The sequence below is a fragment of the Bidens hawaiensis genome, unplaced genomic scaffold (genome assembly GCF_021521415.1).
Source record: "Bidens hawaiensis isolate Kalapana, Puna unplaced genomic scaffold, B.hawaiensis_p1.1 tig00020220_1, whole genome shotgun sequence".
In the NCBI taxonomy this organism is placed as follows: domain Eukaryota; kingdom Viridiplantae; phylum Streptophyta; class Magnoliopsida; order Asterales; family Asteraceae; genus Bidens; species Bidens hawaiensis.
The window spans coordinates 368,046-391,724 of NW_027493074.1; the positions used below are offsets into that span (position 1 = coordinate 368,046).

The 23,679-nt window shown below is 35.5% G+C and overlaps 4 protein-coding genes and 2 pseudogenes across 6 annotated transcripts; 4 read left to right on the forward strand and 2 right to left on the reverse strand.

The window, feature by feature from the left end:
* The first annotated feature begins 4,424 nt into the window (after positions 1–4,424).
* LOC143560081 (protein TIC 22, chloroplastic-like) lies at positions 4,425–6,716 on the forward strand. The gene is made up of 9 exons (XM_077048465.1): positions 4,425–4,864; positions 4,930–4,992; positions 5,479–5,553; positions 5,684–5,734; positions 5,829–5,888; positions 5,983–6,054; positions 6,121–6,156; positions 6,247–6,395; positions 6,468–6,716. The coding sequence occupies exons 1-8, from the start codon at positions 4,466–4,468 to the stop codon at positions 6,337–6,339; spliced, it is 849 nt and encodes a 282-aa protein (XP_076904580.1). The 5' UTR covers positions 4,425–4,465; the 3' UTR covers positions 6,340–6,395; positions 6,468–6,716.
* Positions 6,717–7,209: 493 nt separating this feature from the next.
* LOC143560091 (pre-mRNA-splicing factor SLU7 pseudogene) lies at positions 7,210–9,919 on the forward strand (annotated as a pseudogene).
* A 1,892-nt stretch (positions 9,920–11,811) lies between these two features.
* Positions 11,812–15,275, forward strand: LOC143560103 (protein WEAK CHLOROPLAST MOVEMENT UNDER BLUE LIGHT 1-like). Its single transcript, XM_077048485.1, has 3 exons — positions 11,812–11,903; positions 12,728–13,205; positions 13,289–15,275. Exons 2-3 carry the CDS (start codon positions 12,744–12,746, stop codon positions 15,077–15,079), a joined length of 2,253 nt encoding a protein of 750 aa, XP_076904600.1. The 5' UTR covers positions 11,812–11,903; positions 12,728–12,743; the 3' UTR covers positions 15,080–15,275.
* Positions 15,276–15,440: 165 nt separating this feature from the next.
* On the reverse strand, positions 15,441–16,688 carry LOC143560104 (photosystem I chlorophyll a/b-binding protein 5, chloroplastic-like; annotated as a pseudogene). Its single transcript, XR_013140055.1, has 6 exons — positions 16,453–16,688; positions 16,239–16,371; positions 16,003–16,115; positions 15,827–15,931; positions 15,661–15,749; positions 15,441–15,585 (listed from the first exon to the last, which is right to left on the reverse strand). The product of XR_013140055.1 is annotated as a photosystem I chlorophyll a/b-binding protein 5, chloroplastic-like (transcript).
* Positions 16,689–19,065: 2,377 nt separating this feature from the next.
* LOC143560082 (thioredoxin-like 4, chloroplastic) lies at positions 19,066–20,231 on the forward strand. The gene is made up of 3 exons (XM_077048466.1): positions 19,066–19,521; positions 19,715–19,768; positions 19,852–20,231. The coding sequence occupies exons 1-3, from the start codon at positions 19,084–19,086 to the stop codon at positions 19,972–19,974; spliced, it is 615 nt and encodes a 204-aa protein (XP_076904581.1). The 5' UTR covers positions 19,066–19,083; the 3' UTR covers positions 19,975–20,231.
* A 618-nt stretch (positions 20,232–20,849) lies between these two features.
* On the reverse strand, positions 20,850–22,540 carry LOC143560083 (uncharacterized). Of its 2 annotated transcripts, XM_077048469.1 has the most exons (5): positions 22,323–22,540; positions 21,747–22,041; positions 21,465–21,660; positions 21,261–21,392; positions 20,850–21,170 (listed from the first exon to the last, which is right to left on the reverse strand). In XM_077048469.1, the coding sequence occupies exons 2-5, from the start codon at positions 22,037–22,039 to the stop codon at positions 21,060–21,062; spliced, it is 732 nt and encodes a 243-aa protein (XP_076904584.1). In that variant the 5' UTR covers positions 22,040–22,041; positions 22,323–22,540; the 3' UTR covers positions 20,850–21,059. The 2 variants fall into 2 exon arrangements, with proteins under 2 accessions (XP_076904584.1, XP_076904583.1); XM_077048468.1 differs by having other exon boundaries at positions 20,850–21,392.
* Between the last annotated feature and the right edge of the window lie 1,139 nt (positions 22,541–23,679).

Genomic DNA, 23,679 nt, shown 5'->3' on the forward strand with positions numbered 1-23,679 from the left:
GTCATAATACCCGATTCCATACCCGAACCCGGTTTTTCATAATACCCGATTTGTGCACCTCTAACTGATTGACTAACTCAATATCGGATTTGAAGCACAGAGGTTCAAGCAAAAGAAAATTGAAATATAAGCCGGAAAAGATACTTGATTGTGCTACCGAGGGAGTCACATGCATTTACTTGTTCGACTTGAAGAGGTATGGGCTAGCAAAACAGTGTATCAGACTGTTTCAGTTTGGCAATTAAGCGACTCAATTAAGAATACATTCGTTAAAGCAAGTTGATTAACGGGAAAATTTTATAGCGTCGCAGTTAGACCTGCAATATTATATGAAACAGATTGTTGGGCTATCAAGAAGGCACATGCACGTAAGCTGGATGTAGCAGAGATGAGAATGTTGTGGTAGACGTGTGGGTACACGAGGTTGGACAAAATACGAAACGACGTTATTAGGAAGAGAATATGAGTGGCTAGAATATTAGATTCGATAACGGAGGCCAAGGAGATTTACATAGTTTGGACATGTAAAGTGAAGAAAAACGAAATCTCGTGTTAGAACAGTAGCTAACATTATTGTATAGGGGTTGAGGAATAGAGGCATGCCCAAATTGACTTGTGATGAGAAGATTGGACATGATTTGTTAAAATTTCACCATACATGACATGTCAAAGATAGATGTTCTTGGCCGACATAGATTAAGGTTAATGACTTTTAAATGTAAATATAGTGTTTGGTTAAATGTGTCTTAGAGGATTCCCTGTACCTTAATTTTGTTAGGTGTCACTCTGATTTTTGTCATTTCTTTATTTGATCCAAACCCTATTTATTTTTATGCATTTATTTTTAAATTCTTCTACTTTATCAAGTTATTCTATTTTGTATTTTTATGTATTCAACTTAATTAAAATTTATTTTATATGTATTTATTTATTTTCTTGAGTATTGAATGTATGTCGTTATATTATATTATTTTTATTTGTTATTATATGTTTTTATATGCAATCTTAAAGTTACTTGTGTTGTGGGGGCTTTAAAAGGGGTCACAGACGTATTAATGGGCCATTAATATAGCGTCAGGGCATTAAGGCCCGGGAGATAAACAAGAAAAAGGTAACATGATAATACCTGCTCTTGAGAAAAACGTAGCAAATGAAGACGGGACGGCTAGTAATATTGCTCACACTTATATGATTTACAAAACACTTCCAACTCATTCTTCTTTATTTTTATTAAAAAACACGAAGACGGTTACAGATTCACACTTAGGTTGTGTTTTCACAAGAGGCTTAAGTCTGCGGACGCGCGGACATAAGCCTCTAAATAAAGTTTGGTTAAAAAAAAAATAAAAAGATATGAAAACTGTTTTTATGATCTAAAAAATAAGCTAATATCCATCATCTTCACACTTTTCAAACTTCTTCACACTTCTTAACATTCTACCAACACCCAATGTCCACCACCAACTACCGTCTGTCGTTACCACCACAGTTCACTGCCACCACCAACCACCGTTCGCCGCCACCACCACCTTAAGGTTATCGACCTCTAAATTGATAGCTTCAATAGAATCTTTGCCTCCTATACCTTATCGGCCAAATTGCCCTTACCCGATATTGTGAAGCACATTCCTTTTGATATTGAGAGAAGAATGTTATTGAACTACTTTTTATTTCAGAACTTTTATTTCTATATTTATTTTTATAGAAAGTTAAATCCAATAATCAAGCATGTAAAAAATACTTACAAAACATTGAAATCCATAGCAAGATATAATCATGTCACAATCACCATGTACAATACAAAAAAATAATCTAGAAATACAACAATGTGACTTAGCAACATGAAACGTACATGATATAAAAAAAATATATATTTCAATACATTTAAATCCTTATGGAAGCTTTTAAGTAATAAAAATTCCCCATTTGTGAACGTAGTTTGCAAGCTCGTTGGTCTCTTCATCGCGGATAACACCATCTCTGTTAACATCAACACAACACGACACGACACGGTGCGCTATTAGCTTAAAGTTCTGCAACGTACTTTAAGACCCCTCAAAAATTATGATTTCCCTCCAACTAAGAATGGTTTTATCGTGTCCATTGGTATCGATATATTTTGGCAGACCCTTTAACTGTTCATCCTTTAAGTGTTCTTCCCTCCGGTGAAGTTTCCGTTTCGGACACCATGCGTATTCTGTGAGCTTCGATTCTCTCATATTAGTTGTGATGTCTCCATCTTTATCAAATGTTCTGAGCATGCCCTTTAAATGTTCTTCCGTCAAACGAACTTCACCCTGTTTCGGAAACTGCAATCTTTTATGAGGCATAACTAGAAAAAGGAAAGGCTTTATATTAATCGGCGAAAGTGATTTGAGTTGCTAATTAAGGGGGTCGACACATATATATAAAAGTGTTGGTGTTGAGTATTATAGGCTTTCACTAATATGATAATATTCTTTCTTTTTTACCTTATGACTTGGATGTTAAGAATCACGCATAATATCGTTTTATTTTGTTTCGTTGCGATATTTTCGTATCATCAAAATTAAAAATATATATTTTTTAACCAAAAATCTCAACCGATTAGTGTCGATCAAGTGAGAAAAATTAACGAGGATAAATAATGAGGGTTATGGCCAAAGGTTATAAAATGATAGAGTTTTTAAACATAAAATATATTTTTTTTTTATATTTTTATAAATAAATTAAGGTCACTGGAATTTTATGCAAAGATAAAGGACAAACCTCAATGTAATTTACTTTTTTTTTCTAATTCAAATTAATATTTCAAACTTCACACTTTAAAACAGAAAAAAGAAAAAAAAAAGTAGTACTATGCTGTAAAAACAATTTACGAGTTAGGAGCTAGTTGTTAACATGATACATACACGACTAATATGTGACTGATAATAATCGAGCCAAAAGATTGTTCACATTAACGTATATCCGAATGATTACAATTCACACATGCACACTCGGTTAAGCTCGATTCACCACAATGTACACCTTGTGGTCAGTGTTGCAAAAATCCTGACTAAGCACCTATTAATCCCCGATTAATCGCTAGTTCTCACTTCACTGATTAATTTTGGGTTAGTCAGACAATTAATCAGTCAATTGTCAAATCCGGCCATAATCTGTTGTTTCCGTTGAGATTCCAGCAGAAACTAGCGAGATTCCGGCTAAAATATGTTAGTGTATGTATAAAACTGAAAATAACATATAAAATTGTGTGGGTATAATCGTATATATAAAACTGAAAATTACACATTAAAGTCTGATCCGATTAATCTCGATTAATCGTTAGCCTCTACCCCACGCCGACTAGAAAATTTTACAACACTGCTGGTGAAGGTCTATCCAACGACATTGGGCCAAATTACAAAGGCCCAAGTTAATAATAACAATCCAAAAACCCATCATGCGTAGAAATTGTAGGACCACATCATGCGAAACGCTGGTGTTATGGGGGTAGATCTTGACTACTCTTTTGCACTTGGTAATATTGGAACAACTCTCCCGGACCTTGATATAGACGGTTTTACTTACAAGGAGACCGCCCCCAAGAAACCTCAACAAACCTTGGCGAGTGCTCTTTATGGTAAATACGAACTTGATTTGGAGGAGCGATTCGATATAACCCCGAGACAAAAGGCAGTTTTAGCTTGTCTCAATGGGGCTCATGCCCAGGATTTTTTGACTGTTGTGCCCATTGAAGGTCTTGGGCAACGGATGTCGGCAGTTGAATACAGATCTATCCTTAAATACCGACTTATGAATCCTCTTTTCCCTCCAGATGAATCATGCCACATTTGTAAAAAAGCTTGTTTGGATAGATTTGGTGAGCATGCCCTCCACTGTAAGGAATTGCCGAGATTCAAGTATCGTCATGACTGGGTTAGAGATGTCTTATGGGATGTGCTTAGACGTGCCGGGATCTCAGCCAAGAAAGAGGCACCTGTTAACTTTTTGACTGATCCGCGAGAGGGTAGATCTACCATGCGTCCTGCGGATGTTCTTGTGTTTGGTTGGGTAGGTGGTAAGCATGCGTGTGTTGACCTCACTGGGGTGTCCCCGTTGGTAGGGCTGAGAGACAGTGGCTTCATACCGGGACATACGGTTTTGAGAGCGGAATCTAGGAAGGTTGCTAAGCATGAGACAGCGTGTTTGGAGAATCAGCACGTGTTCATTCCATTTGCCTTCGACACATTTGGATCCCTAGCTCCCGAGGTGGTTCGCTTCTTGGAGCGGGTGCAGAAGGTGGTCCACAGTGACTCGCAGAGCCCGAGAAACCAAGGATTTATATTTAGTATAATAGGCTTTGCAATTCAAAGGGGGGTAACGGCGCAACTTGTTGTTCGCTTACCCGTTACGTATAAAAATTATTTCCAGGTTAAAAAAAAAAAACCCAGTTTACCACCATCTTCGTCCTCGTATCCTTCACTCTCCTTTACCATTACCAATGGAGTCTCCAAACCCCTCTTCTTCTCCACCCCCAAATCCTTTCACCTTCTTCCACCACCACTTTCATCGCCTCACCTCCGACCTCTCGACCCGTTTCGACCAGACCCGCCGCCAAATAACCCGAACCCTCTTCCCATTTCAACCCCACTTCCGTCCATCAAACCCTTTCGCTTCATTATCCCACAATAATAATAATAATAATAACATTCCTGTCGGGAAACATGCGTTTGACTTGGCTTTATCCTCTGCCCACGTGTCCAAGAAGCTGTCTGGGACGGAGCTGTACACGGTCAGCAATTCGGATAATGAGTTTGTGTTGATTTCGGATCCTAATGGGCTTAAGTCTATTGGGTTGCTTTGTTTTCGACAAGAGGATGCTGAGGCGTTTTTAGCTCAGGTTAAATTATATTTTTTGTGTATGCAATTCAAATTAAGGACTTTTATGAATGTGTGAATTTGCAGCTTCGGTTGAAGAAAGGCGAATTACGAGGGCGAGCGAAGGTTGTACCGATTGCGCTTGATCAGGTGATTGTTATTGAATTTAGGTCATTCAGTTTAATCCTAATTTTGCTTATTTTTTAAACTTGGGCTTGGTTCAGCTTGATTGTTATAAATTAATTAGCTTATATACATTTATATTTATATTTATATGTTTTGAGAATAAAACCTTAAACAAGCCTAAGCTCAACTCGAGCTCGTTTAGTACCTTAAACGAGCCAAAGCTCCGGTGTGCAGTGTGAAATTAATACATATAGAAGTTTAAAAGAGGTGAAACTTAAAAGTACACAAGGGTTGTTAAGGCTTGATGAGCCTAAACGAGCTTCCCATACAAGGCTCGAGTTTGGGATCAATAACCAAACTATAGCTTTATTTGAAGCTGGGGCTCGACTCGAACACGAAAATGCTCGGTGTTTCGAGCTTTATGTCGATTCGGTCTTGAGTAGCTCACAAGTGGCTCGGCTCATTTTTCACATCTGCTTTGTGATGATCAACATTGTCCTTTGTATGTAGGTTTATATGTTGAAGGTTGAAGGAATTGCGTTTAGATTTTTGCCTGATCCTGTTCAACTCAAGAATGCAATGGAGGTTGGTGCTTTATCAGTTTCCTTTGTCTTGTGACTAATTACGCCCAAATTTGCAGGGTTTCGATTGTTTTGAATTTGATGTTATATCTTGGTGTTGTAATTCTGAGTAGTTATTAATGTGATTTTGATAGCTGAAAGCTTCTGCTACTAATAACGGGTTCGATGGAGTACCGGTTTTTCAGGTATGAAAAGTTAATTCTTGAATGCAATCTTTAATTTCTGCATTAGATGGTATATTAAATATGTTTTTCATAAAATACTTATTTTTTTGCACAGTCGGACCTCTTGGTTATAAAGAAGAAAAACAAACGTTATTGCCCTGTATATTTTCGAAAGGTTTGTGTATTTTGTTTTAACACTTCGCATCTTGAGATTCTTAGTAAAGTGGTTTTACTAATGTAAACCTGAATCATTTTTGTTGCGAAATCAGGAGGATATTGAGAAAGAATTGTTAAGGGTACCACGAGGACCTAGAGGACCCGCAATTTCACAACATATTATGGTATGCAAACCTTTTTACTTTTTTTTAGACAGTAAATCACAGCGTAATCTATGCTATATTTTACAGGTGGGAAGTCTAGAAGATGTTCTGAAGAAAATGGAGGTAACTAATTGATTCCAATGTGCCTAAATTTTTAATTTTTTTATATAATATGATAATCAACCAAATTAAAATTTAAGTTTTGGGTGGCAGGCGAGCGAGAAAAATTCGGGTTGGGAAGATTTGGTTTTTATCCCTCCCGGTAAAAGTCACTCCCAACATTTGCAGGAAGTTGTAAACGCGTAAAACATTAAAGTGTATAATCCAAATGTAGCATTTTTGGTTGTTATGCAAAACGACAGGTATGTTTTTAATACTCTTAAATTTTTAGGTAGAAAATTTCATAAAAACATGTAATTTACCGTTTTATTCAGGAGTGTGTTACTGATGATGAAATACCATCTAGAGGATAATTGGATTCTTGATTATCAAACAGGAAATATAGCCGTTGAGTTTAGATTGTAGACACCGAAACTGAACTGGTCTGTACTATGTAGTTTGTTTCTGTTTTAATTTTGGTTTTTGATGTTTTGTTGTATGAAACTTTGTAATGGTGAATCTTTGTGATTCTAGAGTCTCAAGAAGTCTACTTGATGTCCTTAAATTTGTTCAGAATTATTATATATTTTTAGTTCTTTAAGTAGATAATAAGTGAAAGTTCATTGGATTAACAGATTTTTTTGCAAAAGTAAACAATAGCTTTAAAGTTCTATGAATGGCTTATGGTTATGAATATGCATATTATTGCTTTATAGATATGTCTATTGATGCACTGTATTGATAAATCTCAAAATAAGTGAATTTTGGGAAAGTAGCACAAAATGGAATCTATGATGGTCTTGGTGCAGGTTGTCTCATATCTAGCGGTATTAAGGCGTGTGGAAAATTGTTCCTTTCTATATGGTTGAGAGTTCTGGTCTTAATAGTGAACCAAGGCGCAGATACGAGGGTAGGGTTAGAGCCTTGTTTTAGAAAGATATTGAATCGATAGATTCACTCTCATAAGACTTGCTACCTTGTCTTTTTGAGCTTTGGTTTAATTGGGTTTCACATAGACTCTTTACAAAATAGAATCACTATTTTCTAAACTCGCCACCCGGGGCATATCATTCGACCATGCCTTTATCTCTGTATCATTTTCATAAGCTTGATGTTGAGAAAAGGTAAAAGCTTTTGTTGTAATTTCGATGCCTGTATGGTAAAAAAGTGTGGGATCGGGTATCAAAACTTATTCCGTTCATTTTCTCATCACCAACACTGCCTCGGCTTTAGGTTTTAGAAGAGGTAAAAGCTTTTGTTGTAACTTACGTATTTGACATTTTGGCTTCTGGGGGTTGCTCGCAATGTTGTGGTTTTAAAAAGGATAAAAGTCCATATATCGACAATGATGGAAGATGTTAAAGCTCAATTGTTCACGTCACGCCAATTCACAATATGTGTAACCATCATTCTATAGGCTGGTCTGATGTCCATCTCACTGTCTACATTCTCATGAACTCAAATATTTTCTTCTTCGCCTTATATATTAGCTACTCTTGAACAAAAAAAAAATTATCCTTTGTTACCACTCAACTTTTCTTCTAGATCCGTCACTGCAGTTATTCCTATAATGTCTGTATGGTAAAGAAGTGTGAGAGCGGGCATCATGATGGTGTGGTAGATCACAGATAGTTCTCAAAAACTTCCTCCGCTCATTTTCTCATGACCAACGCCACCTCGGCTTTGGGTTCTTGAAAATGGCTAAAGATTTTTTATTGTAATTCTCTAAATCGATATTTTTGGTCCATAATGTGAGAGTATATGATTTGATTTTGACATATACATTGAGCTTTACTTTTAACTTATTTTTACTAAAAAATGTCTAACATCATAATATAAATTTTATCAAACATTCTTCACAAAAACAAATGTATATTATATTTTTCTACCTGTCGGCCCAAAATCTCTCCAACTTGAGGGCCACGTTAGTATACATCAAGGCCCATCGCGAAAGTCTATAAGTAAAAGTGTAAAACAAAATTATCTTCTTTTCTTTTAAACCAAAAAAATAAAAGCCTACGTTCGAAAAACTGTAACCTAAAATCAATCGCTGCATTCTTCTCTCGTTCGCACACCTTCTTTCAGTAAGTTATTATATTATTTTATATTTTTATTATTTGTTAAATATAAATATCCGTTCGTTGGCCTATACCCAGATCATGAATATTATTTGTCTCTTGTTAATTTCGATTTAGGGTTTTGCCGTTACATAGAATTGTTATCACAATAGGAATATTTGCATAAACGTTGTCAAATAATATTAGTTTCAGAATTTATTTATTTTAATACATTGTTAATTTCCTGCCTAAATGAGCATATTATTATTAATCACAATATTATTATTGCAGTGGGGTTCAAATCCAGAAACGATCACAAGGATAAAGAACTACAAGAAGCCCGTAAAGCCGGGATCGCGCCCGCCCAGGTTGATGAACATGGAAATGAGATCAATCCGCATATTCCTCAGTTTATATCACATCCTCCTTGGTATCTCAATACCGAAAAACCGGGTAATTTAAACCATCAACGAAAACGAAAGCCGGATTCAAACGACACGAAGAAAACAAACCAAGCTGACAAATGCCGAAAGGTTGCGTGTGACAACTGTGGAGCCAAGACACATGCAACCAAATCCTGTGTCGAAAGAACCCGAAAACATGGAGCTAAATGGACCGGTAAAAATATAGCACCGGATGAGGTGATCAAGACCAACGAGAGCGATTACGAAGGTAAACGAGACCGGTGGAATGGATACGATGTGTCGTTATATTCTTATATGGTTGAACGGTATGAAGCTCGAGACGAAGCGCGTGCAAAATATTTAAAAGACGAGAAGTTAAAAAAGCTTGATGAAGCGAAAATTGACGAGAGCAAGCAGATAAATTTTGGTAAAGTGGAGAAACGCGTGCGGACGACTGGGGGTGGGTCCACGGGGACGGTTAGGAATCTTCGTATACGAGAAGATCCAGCAAAGTATCTGCTTAACCTTGATGTGAATTCGGCCCATTATGACCCGAAGACACGTTCCATGCGTGAGGATCCGCTTCCCGATGCGGACCCGAGTGAGAAGTTTTATAGTGGGGATAATGAGAATAGAATAAGTGGTGAAGCATTGGAGTTTAAGAGGAATATGTATGTTTTGGAAGCCTTTAATGAAGTGCATATGCAAGGTGCACCTTCACAAGCTGAGTTAGTTTGTAAAGATTATATTATTAATCAAGAAAAGGTGAAATGTAAAGTGAAGGGGGTGATTTTGGAGAAGTATGGTAACGCGGGGGCCGAATATGAACTTCCGAGAGAGCTGTTGTTGGGTCAAAGTGAGGTGGAACTTGAGTATGATCGCGCGGGTAGGGTTATTAAGGGGCAGGGAGTGGCTGTTGTGAAGGGTAAATATGAAGAGGATGTTTATGTTAATAATCACACGGATGTTTGGGGTTCGTGGTGGAAGGATCATCGATGGGGGTACGGGTGTTGCAAGCAATTGTTTAAGAACAGTTACTGCACCGGTGCTGCTGGAATCGCAGACCATATGAACTAATGGTCATAGTTTGATGGTGTTGGTTTGATGGTCTTTTTTTAGTAATATGTTGGTAGTTATATCTGCAAGTTGATATTTGTTTTAGTTGAAGCTTGAACCCTATGGGCTTTGGTTTTCTAGTTACTTGACTGGTACTTAATTCAACTTTTTTATATGGTATAATGGAACAACTTTTTTAGATTTCTTACTCGTTTACAGGTACAATTAAAGTGGCTATGTATGATATTTTTATCAAATATAACAAGTTTGAGATGTATTGACAATATTTTAAATAAAAATGAAAATAAACCTACATTAAATTTTATTATTATACAACAAACAACAAAATGAAAATAAAAGAAACTAAAGAAATAAAGCAAAGAAACTAAAGCTAAAGAAATGTTTCTATCGGGGCAAGAAAATAAAGCCTTGTAAAACATTAAGATTTAAATATAGGAACACAATGATTAGATGAATAAATGGAAAACAATTGGTTTGCCTTTAATATGGGAAATTATTCATCAATAGAATAAAGTCCTATTAAGGTAAAATAGATTTATCATATGTTGTCTAATATTGAAAATTTTGAATTGTTGGGGCCGACTTTTATAGTGTTCCCTTTTTAAATAAAATAAAAATCTGAATTATTGTAGCCGAAAGTGTTTAGTGATATACTTTTTCTAATATTATATATTCACATTTAATTAACCCCTATAACTTTTGCAAGCTATATATTTTAATATTATAAACACCACACAATGACACAACCAACTAAATGTCACCTTCACCAAACAGGTAAATCAAAAATCAGTACAAACATTTTTCAAATTAACTATACAACAAAGTTTCAAATAAATTATAGAATTCACTTGCAATCAAAAGTATATTCATAAGCATAAAGAGCTCAAACATTCGTCTTAGTCCTAAAACAAAACCCTTTAAAGTTGCATTTTGTTCTGTGACTATGTTAGGATCTGTTAGAATTCTTACATTATAATACTACTAAAGAAGACTTTTTCATAGAGGACGACCGACTCTTGTAACACAAGGGTAGGTCCGACAATGATTTTGTCATCAAAGGAGCAAGGAGATAGGATAAGAATGAATGGTAATGAGATGAGATTGGTTCATTCGATTCTTATGTATAATTAGTTGATTAAAAGATAGTGTCTCATACTTATTGTGTATTCATTAGTCATTATCAGTTTATGATCTTATACGACTAGAATATACCCATTATGAATTTATGATCTCATGTTTAATACTTTCCTAATAATTTTCATAAATAGGTTTTAATTAAGTTTGCAAAAGTTATACGATGACCCTTCTTTATAGTAGGATTTAAACCCTTAACTTAATAGGGAGAGACATCACTACATATACCACCACCATGCTAGACATGGAAAGTGCTTGTGTTTAGTAAGTTGACGACCATAAAAGTACAAATACATAAAATGTTACATAATAAGAAAAGAAAAATTGGAACCAGATAGAAAATATTAAATTTTTTTGTATTTAACCTTTTTAGAAATAAAATATTTTCTTTAAAGGCTAAAACGAACCTTGTAATTCTACTTTTACCATTCTTCATCAATAAATCAAACCGTAACAGCTGTTAAAGTAATAATAATAATAATAATAATAATAATAAAATTAATAAATTAAAGCAACCAAATTAATCTGGTCAAGGTGGGGCAACAGAACTCCTTAAATTTAAGAGTACGTTAGCCTAAATACACGCGGACGTTTTAGTAAGATAAATGAAAAAGTAAAAGAAAAAGAGAACATTTTTACGTAGGTTTGAAATATGGTTGAGCGTGTGGAAACAGTATAATATGTGGCGACGACTTTTTCACAACGTGTAGACAAAGCAGCTGATTACTCTCCACCATTCAATTACTTACTTATAATCAAACTTATCACACTTGTCGTCGTCGTCTATTTTCCAATTCTTATTCTTACAACCTTCATCACCAATTCTATTCAATTCAATTCAATTCAATTCAATTCAAATAACAACGTAATAGATGATATAATGATGCTTCTTTATACACAACTACTTTCCTTGTGAGGTAGGCTCCACGCCTTTATTTTTTCAATTTCTCTTTTTTTTTTCATAATTATTGTCATCGTTTTTAATTAATTTAGGTTTTGTTAAACAGTTATTCCAAAGCTATAATCGTTGATTTAATCGAGTTATTGGGAGATATCAATTAATTAAGCATCTGGTTTGTTTGACTCCGAGGCTTTACTGGTAGGTCATCTGTCTCACTGTTTTGAAATCGATTACCGATTGTTTATTCACCGATTCTTGCATTTTTTAATTCCGAATTATATTAACCATCTTTATTATTATTTTTATTTGCTAATCTTAATTGCTTTGTGTTTGCTCTGAATACATATTATGTTGTGAGTTAGTTGTAGACAGGATTGCTTATAACAGTCGAATAATATAGTTTTGTAATCACTTATGGAGTTTTCGAAAGTTAAAACCCTAAATCGATTTACAAACTCGCCTTGTAGACTGTAGTTTACTTATTTTTGCTTTGTTTTGAGTGGCAGGGAGCTTGATGAACTCGTTAGGCACTAGTCGGGCGGTAGGGTACCGAATAGCAGTTAATCGGATTGGAATTTTATGTGCTTTTTTCAAACTTATATATATACCATAAATTTTGTGTTTTCTCTTACTCGGTCTGGTTTTTGGAGCCGGGAAATAACCTCTCTATCCTTTGGGATAGAGATACGGTTTGCCTGCATCCCACCCTCCTCAGACCGTGCTAACAGCTTTGCTATTGGTGGGATTTAGACTGTGTATGCTTGTTGTGTTGTTGTATTTACCAAAAATTTTATAAACTTATTAATCGGATTGGATTAATAGGTATAATTTTTTCCATTGCTTCTTAGAGTTTGACCGAAACTTGACTGATTTTGATCGACTTTGTCTGATTAGCGATTTTATGGGCCAATTACGTGAATTGAATCGGTAGCATACCGATTTTGTGGTTATTTGATCTTTACACTATACTAGATTTATGTTAATTTTTTCTGTACTAAAGTCATATATCTGTTGATTTTCAGATTTGATCTTTCTGTAATGGACGAAACAAAAGTTCTTGGAGAGGGTACAGCTACAAATGGTGGAGCTTCTGCAAATGTACCAAATGAGGAACCCGTTTCAGGTGCCACAGTTCCAGTAGTTAAAACATCCGATGAACCTAAAACAGAACAAGAAACCGTAGTAAAGACAAAACCTGATGACGAGGTCCTCCCAACAGAAAAAGATAGTCTCAAAAGCAACTCACTTGTTCAAGAACCACCAGCTTTATCACCAAGTCCGTCAGAACCATCTGCGCAGAAACCAACTGATGCTGCTGTTGAAAGTAATGGTAGTCGTTTAATGGTGTCCAATAACTCACCGCCTGTCAAACAACTCAAGAACACGAGCTCGAAAATAGGGGATATTGATACAGCTTCACCTTTTGAATCTGTTAAAGAAGCTGTTTCCAAGTTTGGTGGCATTGTTGACTGGAAAGCCCACAAAATCCAGACCGCCGAGGTATAACCTCTGCAACCTATAAAACCACAATGTTTATTTCATCATTGCAAGGTATTTTTGATATTATTTACGTGGCAGTGCAGAAACGCAAGTATATAGAACAAGAACTCGTGAAAACAAACGAGGAGATTCCATTATTAAAGAAAGATTCTGAGGCAGCTGAAGAAGCCAAACAACAAGTATTAAAAGAATTAGACAGCACTAAAAGGCTTATTGAAGAACTAAAACTGAATCTTGAAAGAGCACAGACTGAAGAAAATGAAGCCAAACAGGACTCTGAGTTGGTCAAACTAAGAGTTGAAGAAATGGAGCAAGGAATTGCTGATGACTCCAGTGTTGCAGCTAAAGCACAGCTGGAGGTTGCACAAGCTAGACATGCAGCTGCAGTTGCTGAGCTGGCAAGTGTAAAAACCGAGCTTGAAAGCCTTCGTAAAGAATATGATTTACTCGTTTCTGAAAAGGATATAGCTGTGAAAAAGGCTCGTGAAGCAGCATTAGCATCAAAAGAAGTTGAGAAAAAAGTTGAAAACTTAACGATTGAACTCGTGATGACAAAAGAATCTTTAGAGTCAACACATGCTGCTCACTTAGAAGCTGAAGAGCATAGAATCGGGGCTGCAATGGCACGCGAGCAAGATGCGTTGAACTGGGAGCGCGAATTGAAACAAGCCCAAGAAGAGATTGACAAAGTCAACAACGAGATTGACTCGATCGAAGACCGGAAGTCCAAACTAGAAACTGCTACAGCTTTGCTTCACGACTTGAAAACCGAACTAGCAGCTTACAAGGAGTCAAAATCGAGTCAAGAAGATATCAGCAATCCCGATAACGAGATACAGTCAGCAAAGAACAATGTTGAAGAAGTGAAACAAAACATTACAAAAGCAACCGAAGAGATCGATTATTTAAAAATGGCGGCAGGTTCGTTAAAAACCGAGCTGGAGAAAGAAAAGGCTGCCCTTGCCGCCATTAGGCAGCGGGAAGGGATGGCGGCGGTGGTGGTTGCGTCTCTTGAAGCAGAACTTAACCGAACGCGATTAGAAATCGCGCTTGTGCAAAAGAAGGAAAAAGAAGCCCGTGAAAAAATGGTTGAGTTACCAAAACAGTTGCAAAAGGCGGCCCAAGAAGCGGATGAAGCAAAATCAATGGCCCAAGAGGCCCGTGAAGAGTTAAACAAGGTTAAAGAAACGGTTGAACAAGCTAAAGCGGGAGCGAGTACAATGGCGAGTAGATTACTTGCAGCTCAAAAGGAAATAGAAGCAGCAAAAGCTTCAGAAAAGTTAGCTTTGGCAGCCATTGAAGCACTTCACGGGACAGAAAACAAGCCTGAATCGGGAGTTACACTATCGTTAGAGGAATATTATGAGTTAAGTAAGAAAGCCCATGAAGCAGAAGAGGCGGCTAACTTACGTGTGGCTGAAGCAATCTCACTTATTGATGTAGCAAAGGAGTCCGAGTCAAAGAGTCTGAGTAAACTTGAACAGTTGACTTCAGAATTAGCTGCAAGAAAACAAGCACATGATGCTGCATTATTAAAAGCCGAGAAGGCGAAAGAAGGAAAGTTGGGTGTTGAACAGGATTTAAGGAAGCGGAGAGCTGAAAACGAGCAGAGGCGGAAGTCAGGGCTCGGGGTGGGCCCGAGAGAGAGTTATGAAGCGGTGAAGAGTTTTAACACTAGGCCCATTAGCCAGTCAAGCCAGAACCCGAGGCCTGTTGTGAAGACAGCTTTACCTGAAAGCAATTATAACAGTAGCAATAACACAGCTGAGTCTTCACCCGAGGTGAGGAATTTAAAGAAAAAGAAGAAGTCGTTTTTCCCTCGGATTTTTATGTTACTGAGAAGGAAGAAATCGGGGTTGAATAAGAGAGGGTAAAATGGTAAATGGCGGAAGGAAGCGGTGTTGATGATGAGTTTATACATGTAACATATGTTGGTTTTGTTTGTGATTCATATTTGCATATTTGGTCATAAAGGAGAAAGACAATAAGTTGTATTATTGTGATTATGTAACAATATCCGGGTTTGAGTTGTGTATTTTTACTTCTACTTGTTTATAAAATGTTCTCATTTGATGAAGATGTTGATGGGCCACACTAGAGATGGTACATTAGTACATATTTATATAATAAAATGTAGTTCAAATCAATGGCCAAAGAATGTGATTATATAGAACAAATTAAGGTTGTAATACAAACATTCTTGTTACAAGAATTACAAGTATTGAAACAAGAAGCTCAAGAACCAGAGCCAGCAAGAGTTTGAATGATGGTTTCATGCCACGGGGGTCCGATAAATGCTTAACTAGGTTATCAACGGGCCCCACATGAGTCACATTAGCCTGCACGAATATCCCAAGCATCGCCACCATTGCAAGCCGCCCTAAAACAACCAGTCCGTTAGTCCCAAAACATAACTGAAATAACTACCAAAATGTTAAAAGAGAACAAGTGGCACCATTTTTAATCTCCTTCAGCTTCCACTCATGAGCATTTGCTATATCTTTAGCTAGACCAAGAGGATTTAGCAAAGGTCCTCCTGGATATCTGTTAACGATGAAACAAACAGCTTTTAGTCTTTTACTGCAAGTTATCATAGGTACAAATGATCTGAACATTCTTACCCGGGTTCTAAACCTTCTAGAGCAGCTTCTAAACCGAAAAACGACCCTTCCTTGGCTTGAGAACCTGGATTAGTGAAATCCATGTATCTTTTTGTCTCAACAAATCTAAAAAATTAAATATTCAAAATCAGTCACTTTATAAAACAATTACAACAAAATTTCAAAACTTTAATTACCCCATCAACAGTAGTTGAATAATGAAGAGAGTTCTAGTACTGGCAAAATCGAACTTAGTTGCACCTGCTTCATACCACACAGGTAGATCACTTATTCCTGTTACACGAAGCAACTGCAATAAAAATGACTCGTGTCAACCGAGTGGTCCACTACCCAACCCGTCTGACCCACCCATCTTGTCACATGTAGCATACATACAATAATAATGATTACAGAAGATAAGAAATGAACCAACATCAGTGAATAGAATGCCAGCAACTCCAGCCATAGCAAACCGGGCATGAACCAGTTCGGCCTGCACATACCACTTCAAGCTAGCCGGGTCCTCTCCGAGTCCAAGCGGGTCAAATCCAAAATCTCCAGCAAGACTTCATGCAAAAATATAAAAAAGGACAAACTTTAAAAAAATGTTTTTTTACAATTGTCAATGTCAAATATCAAGTGCCTACGTTCCATCAAGATGCGGTGGAGGGTCAAGCCCGGGAAGCCATGTGGGTCGTTGCTGAGCCCGAATGGCGGTTTTCGTGCATCGTGTACCTCGGCCCCATTTAGATATGTCAGTTGTGCCAAATGTTGTTTGGTTTGTTCCTTTACCGGCACGTTGTTTTACTATGGAAGATAAACAAGAGCATGCTAGTATTTAGGAGCTTCTAACAATTGAATTGTACATTTTTTTGTATCAGTTATCAGAAAAAAAATCACCAATTGGCACTCTGTATGCTTCAAAGCCAAATGTGACCCACTACTATCCAAGGTTCCACTTGACTTCACATATATGTGATGGAAATACACAACTTATCCATATACTCTTCACCCATTAGTTTATATTTACATACTGGAAATAGGCAATTTGACCAAACATTTTGTAAAATAAGCAATGACATTTATTTAGTATTTATAAAATAGGCATATCTAAAACAAACCAATAAAAAATCGCAACATAAGCACGACTGTGTAAGAAAGCTGACATTTAGCTGGCACAAAAATCTTTAAAAAGACGCAATATTGTTCAAAAAGTAAACCAATAATAGCATAACGTGTGTTAAGTGTCAGCTGAATGAATCTAACCAGTTTAAAAAGTGGTAGCTAAATCTAGCTGGTAGTTAAAAACACCGGCTGAGCCATCTAAGATACAACAAACGATTTACATGTGTTATGCTATTGTTGGTTTATTTTGTGCACCCATTTTACTTTTCAAATATTTTTTATGCCACCTAAATTCAAACTTTTATAGCTAGTTGTGCTTACATGGCAATTTTTTAATGGTTGGTTTTCGATATGATTATTTTCCAATTACTAAATGTGATTTTTTTTTTGTGGGGAATTTCTTTTAATCTTAGTCGTCTGTGAGACTTGAACCTAAGATCTCCTCCTCTCTCCAAAGCCAGGTGTTTAAAGGTTTTGTCTTTGCCAATCGACCATGCTTATTTTTACAAAATGTTGGGTCAAAATACCTATTTAGTGATTTTGCCTTAAATAATATATACTAACAACTTAAAAAAAATAATATCACAGATTTATATTCAACTGATCAACTCAAGTGATAACAATCTTGTTGCTAACACCAAAAGTACAATCAAATAGCTAAGAGTATACTTTGTTCAACAAAACAAATACATTCGCTTGATATACTGAAAGAACTAACTTTCATTGGAGTAGCAACCACAAGTGGAGCCTAAGGCGAATCACAAATCGCAAACTTCTCATGCATAAAACGACTATCCACAATCGAATAATCTTTTGGTACTATCTTGTAGCAATAACAACTCTTCAAACCAACTTAATTTCTATAGCATTCGTGTGGCCCGCCCTTCACCTGCTGAAAGTTCCAAATCACACTAAACTTCCCCACAGTCGCGACTAGATGTCGTTCTTGCTTCCCATCTTTAGTCACCTGTTAATAAAATGTTAATAAGATGCAAATGATAGTTATAAGGAGAAAGTGAAACCGAAACATACCCATGAGAATTGGACCCCACGAAACTTATTAAACACTCCATCCCGATGTGAATTAAGAGGATTCAACTTCAAAAGTCTCGGGGCTGCAATTCGATTACCCATTCGTCCTGCAAAACCCATCTTTGATTTCCCATCTTTATCAGTAAACAAAGTGCAAATAAGTATCAGTTGTGCTCCTAAAGCTAAGTTTTTTATGCTTCCACCTTTCGCAGCCTCCTCAAATTCCTCTCTAAGATCATTACTTGCCCGAACCGGAGTCTTGAAATTCGGACCATTTCCAAAACCATCCTCCCACATTGACTCATCAGCAGCTTCTGGGTTCACCCACGCCACAAGTGTTCACAAACAAACACTTCTCACACTGCTCAACAAACCCATTGTAATCTTCAAGATTAAAAAACTTGATAGTGTACCATTCAAAACAACCCCCCCCCCCCCCCCCCCCGGGTAACTGATCCATAGTCGTGTATGTAGACTGTTATTTAAGACATGAAGTTAAACTATTACTAATTTTTTTATAACTTGTTTTAAAAACATACAAGAGGAAGAAAGATGTGTATCTTTTATTGCTTTATTATGTCATCAAATCATATCAATGATCCTTACAACCATAATTCAATTAATTCATGATGATTCGCGGTCGAACGTTATCCCCATGTTGTACTTTGTCACCACTAGGATTATTTCCTAATACATATTACAATTACAATTGCAAACTTATTTATTAAATGCACATAATGTTCAACCATTTATTAAATCAAAGAAATTTTATACTAAAAATTACAAAGTGGGCATAATCATAAACTTTAAAACTTCAGTGACCAACATTCAAAATGTCAATTATGGTATAATGGTGGATAGAAGATACAAAAGTGTGGTTGTGGTGTCTTCTTCTCATCAACCAATTGCTCCACCATAGCACCACCTTCCACCACCACCTTAGAGGTATTATTATTATTATTCAGCTCTAATCACCATCACCACCACAGGATCATAACCTGATCCTTTTGTATGCCTGCAATCTGATACAAGCTACATTTATAGCAAAGGTATATAATAATATATAGTTCATGTTATACTTATACAATCCCACATCATCCTGCAAAAGTTATTAGAGAAGTATGATTCATCAAACTATTTTAAGCTATGCAAATGTTAAAAACCCGAAAACCGAATTCAACAACATTTCAAATATCCCCTGTTTTCTTCTGGATAAAAGTTCAATGAGAAGATACCCTATATGTGATAACAGTAGTGTAGTGTTACAATATCATAGGGAAGTGATCCACTGCCAGCCGGTCCGTTGTACGTATAACGTGGACATACAGGAGTTGTCTGATGAAGATGATGAACTATGTCCTGTGGAATGTGTTAGAGAAATAAAAACTGATGATGAATTACTCGCGGTTCTTGAAAAGGCGAAAAGTGATAATACATTGGTGGTTGTTGATTTCTACCGAACCGCTTGCGGTAGTTGCAAGTATATTGAACAGGGTTTTGCTAAATTGTGCAAAGGGTCTGGTGATGAAGAGGCTGCAGTCATATTCTTAAAGCATAATGTGAGTTTTGTTTATCGAAATATGGTTACAGATAGCATAGTTAGTTATGTTTAGTATCTAAATATAGTTGAGATATCGGTTAGTTAGCCTCTCAATTAACCGAATTCGGTTAACTAAATCAATTGTCTCAACTGATTTTGATTCAGTGTGACCCGAGTTGACTAGTACATGATTATGACTCAAAATGGTGCAGGTGATGAATGAATATGATGAGCAATCAGAAATAGCAGAACGGCTTCGAATCAAGGTATGATGTTTAATATGTACAAATTCTTCATAAATGTTGTATTATTTGTACAGAATTTGAGTTTGTTTTTATGGAATATACAGACGGTGCCTCTTTTTCATTTCTATAAAAATGGGATGCTATTGGAAGCTTTTCCTACCCGAGATAAGGAACGGATAAAAGCGGCTATAGAGAAATACACAGCATCTGCTACTGCAAACGTGTAGGGCGTTCTGGTAATATGGTTAAACTTTGCCATTTGGAGATAATAGTTAGATATACTTAGCATGGTGTTATATATTTAATTCAGTCCATGCTGCATTGTATTCCTATTTTGTTGGCTACAAAATAGAGGGAGAAAAATGAGACAGTTGATATGAATGAATAAAAACATGTTTTGTTACAAGACAAATCAAATATATATTTGTTCTTCAACTTCATTGAACTAGTATTTGTGCAGTAATATCTTTTATTTTGGTTTGTGACTTTGCACTTTCAGGTTATCTAAAACAATTCATCATTTCTTGTTATGGAAAGGTTTCTATCTGATTTTATGTTTATTTCTTAGTGGATTTGTGATCAGTAATTTTTTTATGTGAAAGCTGCTTATAAATAAAGCATAGATAAGTCAAAAATTGAGATTTTTATTTAGTAATTAGTGAGAAATAAAGAGTATACTAGTCATTTAACATTAAAAAAAAAAAAGAAAAAGAAAATTTTCTTATCTTCCACTCTACTGTAGGGTATTAGTGTTAAGAAAACGTTAAACCGATCGGACATCTAAACCAAACAAGATGGTTGGTTTGAGATCCAAACAGTTCGATTTTCACAATTTGGCGGTTTAACAGTTTGACCTGGTTTGAAATTAGGAACATGCTGTCTAAAAAGAACCAGTCATTTAACCTTTATTACATCATTAAAAATATATATATATATATATATATATATATATATTATATATATATTCTTGTTTTACAACAAAAAGAAAAGAAAAATCCATTAACAAATTTACTTTGTGCAAAATGATCAAATAATCGATGCAATTTTCCATCTAAATCCTACATTGACACCTGCAATTGACTCACAAGATGCTATATGAACATGTCAAAAAGATAGAAAAATATCATATCCTTCTTAGCATAAAAGTACAATACAGATACGAAAAATAAAAACTTTGTCCATACATTCTAATCCCATGTGTGACAGGAAAACAAACTGTTAATGCTGACATTTAACACAAACTAACAAGATAAAGTAGTACAATTAAACAAATACATAAGTTAGCAGATATATTTACCGAGCGGGTCATTTTTCATCTCTTTTGTTCAGTAACCTGAACCCCTGGCCCATAAAGCAAACGACAACGGTCACAAAATGAACCAACTAGTCGAGAAGACACCTCCTTAAAGAACACAGATGCCATCTGTATAAAACACACACACATGTTTATTAAATGGTGAAAACGTAACATATAAAATGTACAACTATAAAACTCAACTAGTTGACTACCTACCTGTGAATAAAATGGTGACTGAAACTTAAAATCCACAAGAAAATGGAGGTCGCACGTCCCCGGAGTAGGTCCCGGATGAAACTCCCAATTGTTTATTAAATGGTCAAAAAGTTTACTTTGTGAAGAAGTTGTCTGTAAAAAGACATAAGACTTAGAAACATGTCACATTCTTATAAAAAACCAGAAATAATGAAAATTTGCTACCTTTATTGATTTGTGTTTGACCAATTTGACATGAGACACATAGCTTTCAACAAGAAACTTAAAACCGATTTCCAGCTCAGCATCAAAAGAACCATCAGGATGACGTTTAATTATGTCCGATCGTTTACACCAAGGAAGAAAATCCTGATACATGTCAACTGCAGCAACCACTGCATACATCTGTTCCGGTGAATACCTAAAAACCAAAACAGTTATTATTATTATACCAATAACACTAACAAGTTAATCTACAATTAATTTGATTATTATTATTATTATTACCCTAAAATACGCTTCTCCTCGTGAACTTTTGATACGGCTGCACCCCCTTGATCCCCATCACTGAAACCGAGAAACCCTCTCCTTTGATCAAAACTACTGAAATTTGAATTTTGCAAAAACGCGGGGCCAACCTCGTGACTACTACCGTATGCAATGCTTTTATAAAACCGATTCCGAACATAACTTTCCAGTTTAGGTTTGTTTTGTGGACATTTAAGTAACTGTCTACCACCACCATTCTTGCACATAAACAACTGCCTGATGGCCCTTGAACTCGACACGAACGATGCCATTTCTGCAAATGTCAACACTGTAAATGTAAATATAAAGCAATAAACACAAAAAAATAAAAAAAATTGCATGTATGTAATAAATCATAAAACAAACAGCAGTCTGTCTGTATTATCCAACAATTCCAAAAAAAATAAAAATAAAACATACATTGTGAAAAAATAACTTTTATTATTAAAATGAATAACTAATGATTTAATAAGCGTAACGAATTCATGACACAAATTACAGTTCCAGATTCATATTTCGACTGAATAGCGAAATGAAATGAAAAGAATTGATTACCTATAAGAATGTGATCGAATTCAAAGTCAGGCACCGTGCGTCATCAATTAGGGTTGTTATTGTTATTATTAGAATGATGAAGCAAGCGTTAATTAAACGATATATAGAGTTTGATTGTATTGATCGGTTAATAGACAAAGTTTGGGAATGAAAACAGGCTCTCCGTCTATTTTACCAACGGACCAACAATATTATCATTTCATAACCCAAAAATACTTCGAACCTATATTAATACATAAACAACTGAAAAATAGCTTAAACGAGCTGTTACGTGCTGAAACGAACTTAAAAATCTTTTAAACGAGCTGTTAGGTGCTGAAACGAACTGAAAAATCGCTTAAACGAGTTTTTGCTGTTAAAACGAGTTGTAACGTGTTGAAAACACGTTGATTCGTTGGTTCAAAAAAAAACTAACCCGAAACCCGTTTTGACCCATTCCGACCTTGACCCGTTGTAAACCAAACCTCAATTTTCCGAACCTTTTTTGCAAATTTTCGAAATTTTAAAATTATATTTCGCATTTTTACTAATTTTCGCAAATTTTAAAAGTTATTATGCAAAGTAAAAACATTGAAAAATTAAAAAAAAAATAGATTACCTGCTATCCAGGTAAAATATCTAGGATTGGAACAAAAATGAAAGTTTAGTGATCTGATTGGAACAAAAGTTTGTATCAGTGACTTGATTGGAACAACTTTCAAAGTTGGTTATTATTCTACGGAGTAATCCCTAAATATATATATATAAACGTAACTTTTAATAGCTATCTGATTGCTACTCAGTTCCTCTCAAGTCATAAGATTGTTTTATGTGTAAATGAAGCTTCTCATGCATTTAACCTGAATTCACGGTTATTGGTCTCACCAAACCCAGATATCTCTTAAACAGGATATAACATCTCTTTATATTAAAAATTAATCTCACCAAATATTTGATCGAAAGTCAAAACAGGAATATATTAAAAATAAAAATTAATATCCGATTTTTCTAAAAAAAGTGATATTATTTATAATTAATAAACAATTTTATAGTAAAAAAAAATAAACGGGTCGTAAGTCTCGCCAAACCTGGATAGCTTTTAAACGGATTATAAAATCTCATTTATTTGTGAAACTAATCATCAAATCCTAAGTATATTATTAACTTTTTACAATAAATAAAATTAAAATCCAAAAGAATATATATAAATATTAAAAACGAGAAATGAAAAACAACCAACGCAATACGAGGAATAAAAGCTAGTGATTCATAAAATTATAAAATGATTATCAACAGGCTTATGATCCAGCGGCAACAAAATAGACAACAACGTAGGTTTAAGAATTTAGAGTCTAGAAAACCATAAAGCCATTTTAAA